Source organism: Procambarus clarkii, chromosome 10, assembly GCF_040958095.1.
Source record: "Procambarus clarkii isolate CNS0578487 chromosome 10, FALCON_Pclarkii_2.0, whole genome shotgun sequence".
Classification (NCBI taxonomy): domain Eukaryota; kingdom Metazoa; phylum Arthropoda; class Malacostraca; order Decapoda; family Cambaridae; genus Procambarus; species Procambarus clarkii.
In genome coordinates this window covers 47,704,129-47,719,633 of record NC_091159.1, presented here as the reverse complement: position 1 = coordinate 47,719,633, position 15,505 = coordinate 47,704,129, and the positions used below count along the sequence as shown (strand labels likewise).

Below are 15,505 nucleotides of genomic sequence, written 5' to 3'. Positions count from 1 at the left end.
TATATATATATATATATATATATATATATATATATATGCACACTGCACATATCTTCAGTTTGAAATTACAACTTTTTATACCAAAAATATACCAATTACTGAAAACTACGATGAGTCAAATTTTACCCCCCTGCAGTTTTCAAAATATCAGAAATATCGCAAAACTGACTCATGATCGTTATTTTGGAGCCGAATTCTAGCTCACTGCATATATTTGCAATTTGAAAGGGGTTAGGTGAAGGGATGAGGTGAAGATGACGAAGTGAAGGGGTTGAGTTGAAAGGAATGAGGTCAATTTTGCAAGTATTTACCTACTTAAAATTTTCTTAGATTAAGGACCTGCCCGAAACGCTGCGCGTACTAGTGACTTTACAAGACTGCAATTACCATTTTATGTATCCTCACATTCCCAATGTACCTTCTTGTATATGAATAAATAAATAAATAAATAAGGGGATGAGATGAAAGGGATAAGGTGAATTAAATACAAAAAATACAAATATTTATTCAGGTAAAGTACATACATACAAGGTGAAATACAAAAGTTGATTGATTCATAGATAGAGCTAGTACATACAATGCCTAAAGTCACTATAACGCAAAGCGTTTCGGGCAGGAAAAACACTAAGACTAAAACTTAATACTAATTGAGATTAAAGTATAAATTATGTTGAGAAAAAATCAGAAAAATATGAAAAAGGGGGAGGGGAACATGGCAGAAAAAAACAAAAATACAATTTGGTCAACAAACAGCATTGTTTAAAATCGTAGACATGGGTTGACATTTAGGGGTGAGGTAGGTTACATTGCGTTAATTAGGTGGTACTTAGTTTTTATCTTAAACTGGTTGGGAGAGGTACAGTCTTTAACATAATTGGGAAGGTCATTCCACATTCTGGGTCCCTTGATTTGTAAAGCATTTCTAGTTTGACTAAGTGGTACTCTTGGAATATCAAATAGGTATTTGTTTCTGGTGTGGTGCTCATGGGTTCTGTTACAACATTCTAGGAAGCTTTTAAGGTCAGGATTGACATTACAGTTCAGCGTTTTATATATATAACATACACATGAGAGGATGCGCAGGGACTTAACATCTAACATATTCAGAGATTTGAGTAAGGGTACCGAGTGCTGTCTGGGGCCAGAGTTAGATATTGTCCTAATAGCAGCTTTGTGTTGAGTAATTAGAGGACGTAAATGATTTTGGGTAGTAGAACCCCAAGCACAAATACCATAGTTGAGATAAGGATAGATGAGAGAGTAATAGAATGTCACCAGGGCAGGGCGAGGTACATAATATCTGATATTGGAAAGAACGCCAACAGTTTTTGAAACTTTTTTTTATATATTTAGAATGCGTCCCTGGAAATTCAGCTTGCGGTCAATGAGAACGCCAAGGAATTTGCCATCTACTTTGTTACAAATTTGGGCATTGTTAATCCTGAGATTTATTTGATTTGAGGATTTATTACCAAACAAAATATAGAAAGTTTTGTCAATATTAAGGGTGAGTTTGTTGGCAGTTAGCCAGTGATGGACTTTATTTAGCTCAGTATTCACTGTGACATTTAGAGCAAGGGGGTCAGGACTGGAGTAAATGAAGGTCGTGTCGTCAGCAGATAGAATTGGTTTGAGGTGTTGGGAGGCATTTGGGAGGTCATTAATGTAGATGAGAAAGAGGAGAAGGCCAAGAATGCTGCCCTGGGAAACACCAATGTTGATGGGTAGGGTGGGAGAAATTGAATTATTCACAGAAACATATTGGAGCCTGTCAGTAAGGTAAGACTTAAGGTACTGCAGGGAATGACCTCTGACTCCATAATGATGTAATTTAAGAAGAAGGTTTTGGTGGTTGACAGTGTCAAAAGCCTTACGCAGGTCCACAAATAACCCAATAGGGACCTCATTTTTATCAAGAGCTGCATGAATCAAGTTAATCATCATACAAATAAGTGCATCGTTAGTGTTTTTTGGGGGGTCTGAAGCCATATTGACAAGAGCTAAGTATATTGTTTGGCTAGATAAGAGTAAAGCTGCTTGTAGATAAGTTTTTCAAATATTTTAGACAAGTTTGGCAGAATTGATATAGGTCTGAAGTTGTTAACATCAGTGAGATCACCACATTTGTGGACAGGGGTTACTCTCGCTTTTTTTTAGAATATCTGGAAAGATTTGGAGTTCAAGTGACTTGTTGTTAAGGAGTTAGGTGAAGATGATGAAGTGAAGGGGATGAGGTGAAGATGATAAGGTGAAGGGATGAAGTGATGGGTGTGAGGTCCATCATGCTGCCCGGCCCTGTACTGTAGCTGCCCCTAACCCACCAACAACAACAGTAGTTCCTAGTGAAGTTAGTCACGCCGTTTATAATCATTCCTTTACAATAGTAGTTTATATAATATTCTACTCTGTGTTAAACTTGGATTCCTTAGACTTGTTAAGAAACGTAAATTATAACAAAAAATGTCTTGTTAAACCTTAAATGTGGTTAAATTTAGAATACAAATTGTAGTGCGAGTCTAGCCATGGGAGGAAGTAGTGGCGGTGATGACCGGTGCTGGCAGCTCCAGTCTTGACGCACGCACTACGCAAGCACTACGCAAGCACTACGCAAGCTCTACGCAAGCTCTACGCAAGCTCTACGCACGCACCTTACTGGAAAGATGTCACAACAATGTAGTTTGGAAAAGAGGTAGCGGCATGACGTCCAGCAGGACGAGGTTGTGACTTGTCCTGCAGAACTGCTGATGTAATAAACGGTCCTTTACCCGTTGTTGGTAGTGTTATCATGTAGGTATTTATTGTGTTTATTTATATACAAGAAGGTTATCCCAAGATATATATATTCTAAACAATATATATATTTTCATAAACAAGGAGGATTCGTTTATTTTCATAAACAAATATGAAGTACACCAATGTTATGTGAGAGCACATAACATTGGTGTTGGAGTGTTATATTCTTGCAAAGTCACTAGCAGATGGTCATGACTTGTCCAAGCAGAAACAATGATTTATGATTCTGTGTCACTGACCAGTTGTAAGGACTTTGCCTTGAGGCGCGTGGCAGTCAGTTTCAAGTCGAACATAAGACCGACGAAGCTTATTTTCTTATTGTTAAAACTATATATATATTGTTAAGTTGGTAAGGTTAGAAATATTTTCAGATCTATTAACAAACCTTAAGAGATGATGTGGTGTGTGCTTAGTTATCAGTACTTGCCTATCAATGTCTTGGGTGAAGTGAGGTCTGGCTCTTTATGCCCCGCCTGCAAGCCTTGTTGTACTTGCTGCATTATAGCTTAAACTAATCTGACATTCAAATGTGTTGCTGAATCTGGTCTTCTAGTTGTGGATGGAAGTGCCTTTTATAACTTCACTCTGTGTATTCCACTTGTTGACGACCCGTACAGGGTACGAGTATTTCCTTACATTTCTTCAATTTGTTTGTATTACCAGCTTCCACTTGTACTCTGTTGTCTTATTTTGTTTTCTGGTTTTAGATTGTATATCTACAAATACTCCATTATATCATGTTTCAAATGTCCTTTATATAAATGAAAATTATCATTATTATATACTAATGTATCACTCGCCTGTACAATCAAGCAACCTCCTTGTTTTGGCTAGGTTACACCTCAGTTGGAAATGCTTCAGCTTTGGCCATCTAAGCTTGTGAGACTAGAGTAGGGTCTTGCAGACACCATTTGTTAAGGTCCCATCTCCATCTCTACTGCAGATGATAATGCAGAGTTGCTTTTTCAGTGGGATTCTTAGCCATTTATAGATGTCATCCCATGCCAGATGGATGTGATGTCAACCATCAGAGTATTTAAGCTAGCTTACTCAACAGGTCTTTTGTGAGAAGTGGATCCAGGTAAAGTCCAATTTGTACCTGGATGCATGTTGCTTCCAACACGCCGAAGAAATATAAGAAAATTCACTTTTGCAAACAGAGTGGTAGACGGTTGGAACAAGTTAGGTGAGAAGGTGGTGGAGGCCAAGACCGTCAGTAGTTTCAAAGCGTTATATGACAAAGAGTGCTGGGAAGACGGGACACCACGAGCGTAGCTCTCATCCTGTAACTACACTTAGATAATTACACTACAGTTCACACACAAAATATACCTAATCTAGCCAAACCTAACCCATGATAATGTGTGAAGCATATTATGTAGTGTTGGTGTATAAAACAGTTAGAAAATGTGATATACTGTATATAGTTTTTTAATGTATTATTTGTGAATGAAATGACCAGTGTCCAAAACTCCAATGAATGGTATGATCATACCCCCTTGTTCCTAACCAAAACTAATTAATTTCAACTAATCTGAACTCGATTATGTATATTACAAGTTGTCTTTAACTGTCGCATAACATATTCAGGCTGTTGTACATATAAAATGCACAGAAATTGTACACTTAATCTCAGCTTATATATACTGTATACTGTAAATAAATTTGAAGTGTTATTTAAATTTTGGAGCTTCATAGTAAAAACTTTCATAATGGAAGTACAGTACTAAATAAAAAGGATTTAATTTTGCCATCTTTTTAACTTTACAGTACATTGTGAAAGATTAAGGGAACATCATGGTACAGAATTCAAAATTAAAATCAATTGAATTTGAAAAACAGAACATTTAAGGTATACAGTATACCACTTCATTAATTTTTTAAATACGAATTGTACACAAGATATTTTTGCGAGGCTTTATCACCAATATCCATTGTGGGGAAACACATAGAAAGTATCCGTTGTGCAGTGGTAAGACACTTGCCTGGCGCTTCGCGAGTGCTTTGGCCTGGGTTCGTATCCTGGCCAGGGAGGATTGACCAGGTGCCAATCCTTAACTGTAGCTTCTGTTTAGCCAGCAATGAATTGCTGGGTAAACTTCCAACAAAAAATTTAACAACCAACCTGGTTGTTAAATGATTTGGCGGGTTGTATTCCATGAAAAATTAGGATTAAGGACTTGCCCGAAATGCTATGCATGCTAGTGGCTGTACAAGAATGTAAGAACTTTTGTATATATATATAAAAAACAAAAAATTAGGTAGAGCTTTGTTGAGTACTGAGTTACATGAGAATTGCTCCCAATGAACTAATGAATACAGCACTAAGCTCAGCCATTCACACATGAATAATCACCCCCAAAAACCTTATCTTACTTAGATTTTGTCCAATAACTGATACTGTACTGTACTATTATATGGAAAGGCTAAAGGATATGTGGCTAGCTGCACTGGTACAGTAATAAAGCAACATGTCAGAAACTACTTGGTTGATAATACTGCTACTGAGGTGGTAATCTTAGTGCTAAATGGTTTGTCCACCATGTGTGGACTTGAGAAGTGTTCTAAGTACCTACTACAATGTGTAAATAATTACTTTTGTGAATACCAAAGTTGCATATAGTAAGGGTTGACTGTGTGGAGTTAATTTTATATTAAATGAGAGTTCAGTATTCAATCCAATTTACAGGAAAAAGAGAAAATGTGAAGATAAAAATAAATAAATACTGTACTCCGTGCAGTTGAAGAAAGAAGATGGAATGAATTTAAGGAATTATGGAAAAGAACAAATGTTTGGGAAAATGAAGTTCTTGATACAAGGATGCTGTAGTGTCTTGAGCTGTTGCCTTAAGTAAGACTTCAACATACCTTATTATCTTTTCAGAGTTGTTAATACAGTATTGCTGTTAATTTTGCCGCAAGAAAATGGGTTTGCAGGACTTAATATCGTCGTTAGCAGAAAATCCTTACTTTAGTGCTGGCTTTGGGTTGTTCGGAGTTGGAGCTGGAGCAGCTATATTGAGAAGAGGCTACATGGTAAGTGTGTTGCTCATTTGAGCTATTGTTATTTGCATATTTTCAGTTGTTTCTGTACAGTAGTCTATATATTTGGCCATTCAGTCAAAAACGAGCTAGTAATGATGCACAGTATCTTAACAAATGTTTAATATTATTTAAATTAACCAATAAATGACCTACTGGCATTAGCAATTGGCAACACTATAATGAAAAGTTCTTTAGCAGCCTTGATACCAAATTGGCATTGCTAGTTATTATAAATCAATTTGTTAGCTGCATGAATTGTTTGTATTCGTCAATAAAATAATCACATCATAGGATGTGTTAATTATCTGGAATGGTTTGAAAGAAGCTATATCATGAATTTTGTGATTTTGGACGTGGTGCCTGGTATCAAAATGTTGTCTTAATATGTGTGACGTTGTCAATGTTCTTTTACCTAACCTGTACAGTATAAATAATTTTTGCTTTACTAACATTATTTATGTGTAAGATTTTATGAATACACTATTCAATCATTTTGCTGTGACATTCAACTATACAGTATTTACCAGATTCATAACAATCTGGTAAAATCTTTACCAGTCCGCGTGGTGCAGTGGTAAGACACTCGCCTGGCATTCTGCGAGCGCTTTGTCATGGGTTCGTATCCTTGCCGGGGAGGATTTACTGGGCACAAATCCTTAACTGTAGCCTCTGTTTAACTCAACAGTAAAATGTGTACTTGGTTGTAAAAACGATTCTATGTGGCGGGGATCGTATTCCAGGGACCTGCCTGAAACACTACGCGTACTAGGGGTTGTACAAGAATGTAACAACTCATGTATATATATCTCAAAAAAAAAAAAAATAGATTTAATGTACAGTACTGAGTTGCATTTCATGAAGATTGAATTTGTCTTGAGCTGAGAATTGAGCTTCACTATGAATGAAAACAAATTGGGGTTTTTTGAAACAGGTTTACAAAATTTGTTTTAATAATAATATAGTTGCTGCCATCTCATATGGGTGTCATCTCATTTGAATGTTTTTTCTGTAAGTTCATTGCCAGTGTTGGCACTTTGTGTATCCAAGGGTCACTTGAAGAAAGGTTTGAGCGATCTGAAGGGTCTTTGTGTGTTATAGTGACTGTCTACCTTGTTGGTGTTATGAGTTATGCTCTCCCTGTGAGCTTCATGCCAGGGCAAGACTGCATGAAAAGATCTTTGATATGTTGGGGAGTGAGTCACTCAGGGCCAGGTGGTAAGTGTTTGTCATCTTAAATCAAGTTCATAATTCAAGGAACTCTACCAAAAAAAGTGCTTAGAAAGGGTTGTTTCATATCATTATATTATTCTTCCAAAGCAGTTTCTCTTACTGCATTCAAGAAATATTTGCATATGCTGTAAACCAGAATATTTTCTTTCTCGGTTTTGACAGATGGGAATGATCCTGTTCCGGCGCCACTATATGACAACCCTTGAGGTGCCATGTCGTGATAAATCATATCAGTGGCTGCTTCAGTGGATCACTCTTAAAGGTGCAAGGAAAACTCAGCATCTTAGTGTAGAAACAAAATTTCAACAAATAGAAACTGGTAAAATTACTACTCGTCATGATTTTATACCCAGCGTTGGAGAACACTTTTTTTGGTAAGTATAAAATGTTATCTTGAGCACTGTACTATATGTGCTTAGCACTGTCTTTGACAATTTTGCTATAATATTTGTAAAATAGAAGAATATTAGTGTGGACTCGTCCATGTCTGCAACAAAATTCCATAAACTATTTTCTTTTATTTGACGGCATCTTTAAGATATTGTGTGATGAAGGTGTTTAGCTTTCTACTTATCTCAGATCAAAATGGGCTGATGCTTTCTTGGTTTGTATATATTCTACCGCAATCAGCCAAAAAAAAAGGTGTTATTTTTTAGCTAAAATTTCATGTCTTATATGATAAAATTTGTTTGGTAAAGTCACATTTGCTTACAAAAGAAAAGATGTATAGACTACACCCATCCAATAACACTGTGACACTTGAGATTATAATTTACTCTATAAAATTTGACAGTACAATATAAAACCAAATTGCTATAATGCATAGGATGGCATTATGAGCTGTGTTCTGACAGCCACTGTGGAAGATTATATGCTTTATGTACTGGGAATGTGACAAATTGTTCTGTAGAAAGTTCTATATCTTAGACATTTACAGTTCTGGCATATACCTGTACTAAAACAGATCCACCTTTGTTTTGTCATTAGCCAATGTTTATTATGTTGTCTAATTATTAGCCAGAAGTAATCAACATGTGAGTACACTAGAGATGAGAATGACCAAGAACTATTATCAGACTGTGTCACTACTGGCCTATTGTTCATTTTCTCTATAATGTTTGGTTTCCGAGTCTCCACAAAAGGGCACTTTGGCACCCCATGTAACGATGCCTCATATTGTCTTTTTCATTTTTGTTTTCTTTCTTCTGATAGGTTTTGTTCAATATCTTAAGAATTTGCTTCATCCTATTGGCTTGAAATTTTAAATACTCAAGTTCAAGGACACAATTGTGACTGGTGTTGAAATTGAGCATTGTAGTCCTATAGCATCTTATTCTTTAACATGCATATTCTTGCGAAATCCTGATCATATTGCCTTGACACGAACACCACTTGCATACAGCATAGGTAATCGAGACAAGGTTATGCTACATACCCATAAGTGAAGAGGTGGGCCCCAAGATATGATTCTCGCTACTTGAAAATACACACTGTAGTAGGAAAAAGCACACAACACAACCACACAACACCTTCACCACTACCACTTTGCACACAACCATACACACATCCGTACTCCCAATCTCACACTCCCTCTCTCTCCAGCCACTGTCAGACACTCCTCAGACCATATACCCACACCCATCTGTCCACTGTACCTAAACCATATCGTACTAAACTGTAGATGCAAGTACATCTAGGTGAGTACTGTATATACATCTATCTACCCCATCCACACCCATTCACTCCATCCACGCCCTTTCACTCTCCCTCATCCACCCACCCTACACACACCAATACTTGATACTAATAACTTAGATTGGCATGCATAAAAGTTGACTGCATTATACTCCAAAAAATTATACATTTTTGTGAATGTATAATACAATACAGGTGACGTACATATTATTATGTGGAACCATAAGTTTACTGAACAGAGTGATGTGCTGTATGTCTTGGGACTAGTTAGAATTAATTAAATTTTAACTACACCACATTGTAATTATTAGTGAAATAATCCTCTGTTAAAAGATGACATTGTGGTTAATATCTCATTCTGTTGGGAGCCCATTCGGCTCCCAGGAGCTATCGGGCTAATATGTAATTCATTAGATCAGGGCATTAGTCATAGGAGTTCAGCCTACCTGGGACCACCAGCCAGAACCTGGCCCCCTCAGAGAGGCACAGGGAGCAATGGCCCTGGAAAAAAACCCAGTGGTTGGGGGTTTTCCTTATCTGCCATCGACCGAGCTTAGGCACCCAGAAAGGAAGGCATTACAAAATAGACCCCAAATGGTAAGAAAATTGCAACTGAAAACTGAACAGAGAGGCAGAACTCCCTCCAATCCCCAGGAAACAAGCAAACAAGCAAACATCACACCCCACCACGATGCTGCTCATCCACGCAGCGCCCCCCCTCCCCCTTCGCTGGCGACCCAGCAATTCCAGTTCGCCGGCTAATGCAATCCAGGGCGATCGTCATCTCTGGCCTCGATTTCCTATGCAGTGTTTTGCCTTAGTGGTGTCCTCTACTGTTCGTGGTGTGGTGGCCAGGTGTACCTGAAGTGTTTCTTGGGGAGGGGGGGTTCCCGGGTCACTTGACGGTTGCTCGAGCAGTTGTGCAGGAGTTTGAACTTCGCCATGGTCATTTACCCGCTGGGTTGGGTTTGACTTCAGTGTCTGTTTTGGTTCCTTCGGGAACGCCCTTTCTGCGCCTCTCGATATCACTGTGTTCGGCCTCCAGGGGACTTGTGTCGATTGTTGTGTTGCCTGTTTTCTCTTCGGGTTTTTCAGGGTTCAGTAGCTTGACGCCTACCCGAGCCCTCGCTCGATGTATTCACGGAGACATAGTCTCTCGGCTGGGGCTTTGTGACCAGTGCTCACCAGGCTGGCCAATGGCGGTGGAGTCTGTCGTTCTATCGGGTTCACAGCACGGTGCATGATTTCGCAGCGGTCTGGCTGTCGCTTTGGAGGGTTCGGGTCGCTCAGGGTTCGATGGTTCGGCTCCATTCGGACTGTTTTCCAGTGGTTCATTGCCTGATCCACGGGGGTTCTCTTTGGAGCTGGTCGCTTCAAGTGGCTCGTCTGCTGGTTTCTCGGGGTTTGGCTCTCAATGCGGTTCACAACCGGGGAGTGTCCAGTGTCCTGGTGGACGGCCTGTCTTGGTTCATTCTCCTGTCCATGGAATGAACAGTCTATGCCAACTCCTTCAGTTGGCTCTGCTGGATGTACAGGCTCTCAGAGGTGGCCCTCTTTGTGTCGGCTTGGTTGAGGCGTCTCCCGATATATGAGGCACCCTTCCCCGACCGCAGGGCATTCGCGGTGGACACCTTTTGGCAGGACTGGTTGAGTTGGGGTTACCAGTTCCTCTTCCCCCAGGTCCAGCTGCTGCTTTGGGTCTGGCTCAGTTGGAGTTTTACCACAGGAGAGTAGTTCTCTTAGCCCCTTGGTGGCTGGCTCAGCCTAGATTTCAGGCGCTGCTTCCTCGGTGTCCGAACCTGGGGCGCTTTCCATGGCTCCGCCTCCTCCAGCAGATCGTACCGGTCCAGTACATGGCTGGTTCGGTCTTCTCCTCCGTTCTTTGCGTCTGGTCTTTTTGACGCGGGGGTATCACCATTTGCATGGTGATCAGGTGGCTTCGTTGATGGTGTCCCACCTGAGAGCTTCGTCTCAGCGGCAGTATGAAGTTTCCTGGTGTTTTTTCCACCATTTTCTCTCTCTTCGTAGGTCGACTTCTATTTCTGCTCAGGTTGTCTTGTCTTTTCTGTCTTGGCTTTTTCAGGATTGTCATCTAATGCCTAATAATGTTGCCTCATATCAAGTAGCACTGGTGGAGCCGCTGCAGCTTGCGTTCGGGGTGGATGTCACTTCTGCCTCGTTCCGGAAGCTTTTTCGTGCTTTGTTTCACCTCCGGCCTGCTCATGCGCCTCTTAAGCTGTCCTGGTACTTGGACAGGATGCTCTCCTATCTCTCTTCTTCTGAGTTCGTGGTGGCCCTTTTGGTTCAAGATTGTTTTTCCTAGGGTCAATTTCTGTTGGTATTGGCCTCTGGGGGTTGGGTCTGTGAGCTTCATGCTCTCCTCCAGCGCAGGGGTTTCTGCTCCTTCGGTCCTGATAGTCGGTTTGTTCGGTCAGCCTTTTCCTTTTCTGGTGAAGAATGAGACGGCTGCTTTCCGGAGGGGTCCTTGGGTCAAAGATACTTGGTTGGTCAGGCCTAGGGTGCATCATGTGTTGTGTCCAGTTGCGGCTCTTTGCCATTACCTGTGTGCCTCGGCTTCTGTGGCTGGGGATGTGCTTTGGGTTGATCCGGTTTCCCTCATTCCTGTTCCAGGGCTTGGGGCCCCAGGTCGTCTGCAGGGTTATTAAGTTTAGCTAGCCTGCGGTCTATCTTCGTGCCCATGATGTTAGGAAGTTTGTGGCTTTGGCTGCTGTCTTCAGCAACATGTCTTGGGCTGATATTCGGACACGGGGATTTTGGAGGTCGAACAGAGTCCTGGCCGCCCGTTATTTGTTCAACATGCCTGGTCCTAGGCGTTCGTGTGTGGCTTTCGGTCGCAGGTTGCAGCCAGTTGTTTCGCCTTCGGGTTGAGGAGCGAGTGGCGGCCGCCTCCTGGGTAAGTCCCTCTCTTCCTTATCATTGGTTATATAGCTCCAGGGAGCTGAAGGGGCTCTCCACAGAAAACCAGCATTGAAAGTAATGAAATGCCATTTTCTGGGTGAGCCCCGGAGGGCCCCCTGGCACCCTCCTTCCCTCCGCTAGGTGATTTTCTCGTTGTTTTGATACTTAGCCTCCGAACTGGAATGGCTGGGTCACCAGCACAGGGGATCCCCCCCTTCCCCTCCCGGGGGGGTGGGCTGCACGGACAAGCGGTGCAGTGGTGGAGTGTGACATTTGCTTGTTTCCAATGGATTAAAAGGAGTTCTGCCTCTGTTCGGTTTTCGGTTGCAATTTTCTTACCATGTGGGGTTTGTTTTGTTATGCCTTCCTTTCTGGGTGCCTAATTCTGGATGATGGTAGATAAAGAAAACCCTAACCACAGGGGGGGGGTCCAGGGTTATTGTTCCCTGTGTTTCTCTGAGGGGGGCCAGGTTCTGGCTCGTGGTCCCCAGTAAACTGAACTCCTATGACTAATACCCTGGTCTAATGAATTGCATATTAGCCCGATAGCTCCAGGGAGCCTCCGGGGCTCACCCAGAAAATGACATTTCATTATATTCAACACTGTTTTTTCCTCAAGCTAGTTTATGGGTGAAAATCCACCTCAGCTAATTAATTGCATTGAACTGCTGCTTTCTCTAAAATATTTTTTAAATCATTATTGTATTGGTAAACATTGAAAGTTTTTGCAAAATATATATTTGCCCCTAAATTAGTTGCAGATTGAAGTACTTAGGCTGCCAAAATGGATGATTGCTTTGGCAGCCTAATTACCTCTTTTTTTTTTTTTTTTTATTATTATTATTATTATTATTTTCTACCACAGACGTGGCCACACATTTACAATGCTAATCAGCATATATACATTTTCTTCTGTCCTCCATGGACAGGGTTAGAGAAGTGTTAAACATATAGTTCAAGGGTTTATTGAACACTCAACCACAGAAGGTGATTCGGTGCTTTTAAAATGCTAAGCTAACCTACATACGTAAATACATAGATACACAGATTTAGGTATGCCCTACATAAAGTGTTAGATGTGTCTTTTACATAGTGTCATTAATGTACATTCACAAAGGTGAAATGTAATTCTGATCAGCTTCCATATATACTTTATACCCATACATATACACACACACACACACACACACACACACACACACACACACACACACACACACACACACACACACACACACACACACACACACACACACACATATAATTACCTCATTCTACAACTGGATGAGTACAGAACACAAGGTGGCATTCAGTCAAATGCATGCTGCCTGCATCTTTAGTACAGGACCTTACTGTTACTATGATATCAGTGTGTAATGGACTAATTGAATTACATTCTTTTTCTTCATAATTGTTAACAATTGAAATACAGTATTGTATATTCAATGGTTAGAGTTGTATTTTACTTAGTAGTAATCATAGTAAGAACAGATAGAGTTAAGGCTTTATTAATACGTCTGAAAACTGTGATGGTGTATTACTACCAGGTATGGCAGGACTTGGTTAAAAGTGGAGCGCACAAGAGAACAGCACACGTTAGATCTGCAGCACGGTACTCCCTGGGAGAATGTTACTTTTACTGCATTTGGCAATCAGAAACAACTCTTTCTTGATATCATTTACGAAGGTGTGTATCAAATACTAGGCAAGCAAAATCAGACCACTGACTCTCCTGAGGATTAACCCTTTGCAGGTACTTCTTACACATCGGTATGTGTGTACTTCCTACACGCTGAAGCATTGGTAATCTAACAGGTCAATTCCCTTGATTACTCGTGACAACACAAAAACATTACTAATATAACAGGTCAATTTCCATAGTTACATGTTACTGTACAACTATTTACCATCTCAATTTCATTTCATGTTTGATAATTTTGCATCTAGAACGTAAGAAACTCATTTGGAAAAATATTCCCAACATCCAGAGCGGCCTCTGTGGCCCCTGAACGCACTTTGGGTTGACCCGGGTTCCCTCCGTCCTTGTTCCAGGGTTCGGGGGTCTCGGGACGGCTGCGGGGTCATTTGGTGTTGCCAGTTGTTTTGCTTTCGGGTTCGGGCGCGTGGTTTCCACCTCCCAGGATTGTCCCTCTTTTTGTCCTTGGCTTTGAGTAGTAAGCTCCGGGGAGCCAAAGGGGCATCCCCCAGAAAACCAGCATTGAATGTAATGAAACGCCATTTTCTCGGTGAGACCCAGAGGCTACCTTACCTCACCTTGAGGTGCTTCCGGGGCTTAGCGTCCCCGCGGCTCGGTCGTCGACCAGGCCTCCTGGTTGCTGGACTGATCAACCAGGAGGCCTGGTCGACGACCGGGCCACGGGGACGCTAAGCCCCGAAAGCACCTCAAGGTAATGTAAGTTAGCCTCCGGGTCTCACCGAGAAAATGGCGTTTCATTACATTCAATGCTGGTTTTCTGGGGGATGCCCCTTTGGCTCCCCGGAGCTTACTACTCAAAGCCAAGGACAAAAAGAGGGACAATCCCGGGAGGGATTGTCCCCGGCTTCCCAGCATCCCTCCCTCCCTCCCCCCCGGTCAGCATTTTTTTGTGTGTTTTGATATCCAGCCTCGAACTGGGGTGTGGATAGCCGGCGCAAGGGGTGTGGGGCTCCCTTTTCCCCCCTCCCAGGAAGGGGGAGGGGAAACTGTGCAGACAAGCGGCGCAGCACATGTGATTCATGCTCGTTCGCTCGTTTTTAATTGGGGAGTTCTGTCCACTCATTAGTTTTCAGTAGTATTTTTAACCAGAATAGGGGTTTGTTTTGAGGTGCTTACCTTTCTGGGTGCCTGGCCTGGTCGATGGCAGACACAGAATGCTTCAAATCACATGTGCACTTCTATAGGACATTGCTCCTCGTGCCTCTCTGAGGGTGCCAGGTTCTGGCTTGTGGTCCCCCCGGTAGGCCTAGAACTCCATTCACACTGACTGATGCCAAAGTCTAATAATATACATATCAGCCTGGATAGCTCTGGGGAGCCTCTGGGTCTCACCCAGAAAATGGGGTTTCATTACGTTCAATGCTGATTTTTTTAGGTCTGCAACTGGCTTATATTTTAACCTTAAATTTTTTTTTTGTTGAACAGTGGGCTCAAGATATCAGTGGACACTTGTGTACATATATACACAGTCGCTGTGTGTTTATCATGGTTCAATTAGTGCCTCATATTCCATTTCTTGTTCAGTTTTTGTGGACTTTATTCTGGAATGTATGTGTTTTGTGGTGGGTACACACACACTGTTTTAACTCTGTACTGGCCTGGCCCCTCGCCACACGCCTGCACGTAAACACTCAAGTTATTTATTTGGTTACAACTATGGATTTGTGTCAGAATTTGAAAATAAATGCTCTAGAATACTGAAAAAAGGTACAGTATATATATATACTTATTTATTTTGATTGTAAAGCCAAATTCTTTCACCCCTCCCATTTGTTGAGAAGTCCTGATATCAGGGTACGCAAAACACCATAATAAAAATACAAAATATATAATTTCCATAAAATAAGACTGCATTAGAAAAATAAAACTTCATATAGTTAATGTTTGTGAACAAACGCAAATCTGTGTTTCAGGTATAAAAGAACTTGGATCCGGGTAGAGCGTTCAAGATCACAGCAAACATTAGACCTACACATGGGGGTTCCATTTGAATCTGTTAAACTCACAGCTCTTGGCAAGAATAAGGATCTGTTCTTTGATATTTTGGAAGAGGGTCAGTGTGAAGTGCTTCCTTACCATTTTCCCCTTGTTAAAAAAAATAATGTA

General features: G+C 41.2%; 1 protein-coding gene across 7 annotated transcripts in view; it reads left to right on the top strand.

Moving 5' to 3' along the window:
• Positions 1 to 2,326: 2,326 nt before the first annotated feature.
• Positions 2,327 to 15,505, top strand: part of Bcs1 (Bcs1 chaperone) — a 29,073-nt gene continuing 15,894 nt past the window's right edge. The window contains exons 1-4 of one of the 7 annotated variants that reach the window (XM_069322028.1): positions 2,327 to 2,347; positions 5,678 to 5,829; positions 7,231 to 7,442; positions 15,313 to 15,452. In XM_069322028.1, the coding sequence (XP_069178129.1) occupies positions 5,719 to 5,829; positions 7,231 to 7,442; positions 15,313 to 15,452 (463 nt within the window). In that variant the 5' untranslated portion in view covers positions 2,327 to 2,347; positions 5,678 to 5,718. Of the gene's footprint in view, positions 2,348 to 2,392; positions 2,788 to 3,120; positions 3,143 to 5,677; positions 5,830 to 7,230; positions 7,443 to 13,229; positions 13,370 to 15,312; positions 15,453 to 15,505 lie in introns of those variants that run through there. The other 6 variants (XM_069322030.1, XM_069322029.1, XM_069322026.1 and 3 more) reach the window with 6 other exon arrangements.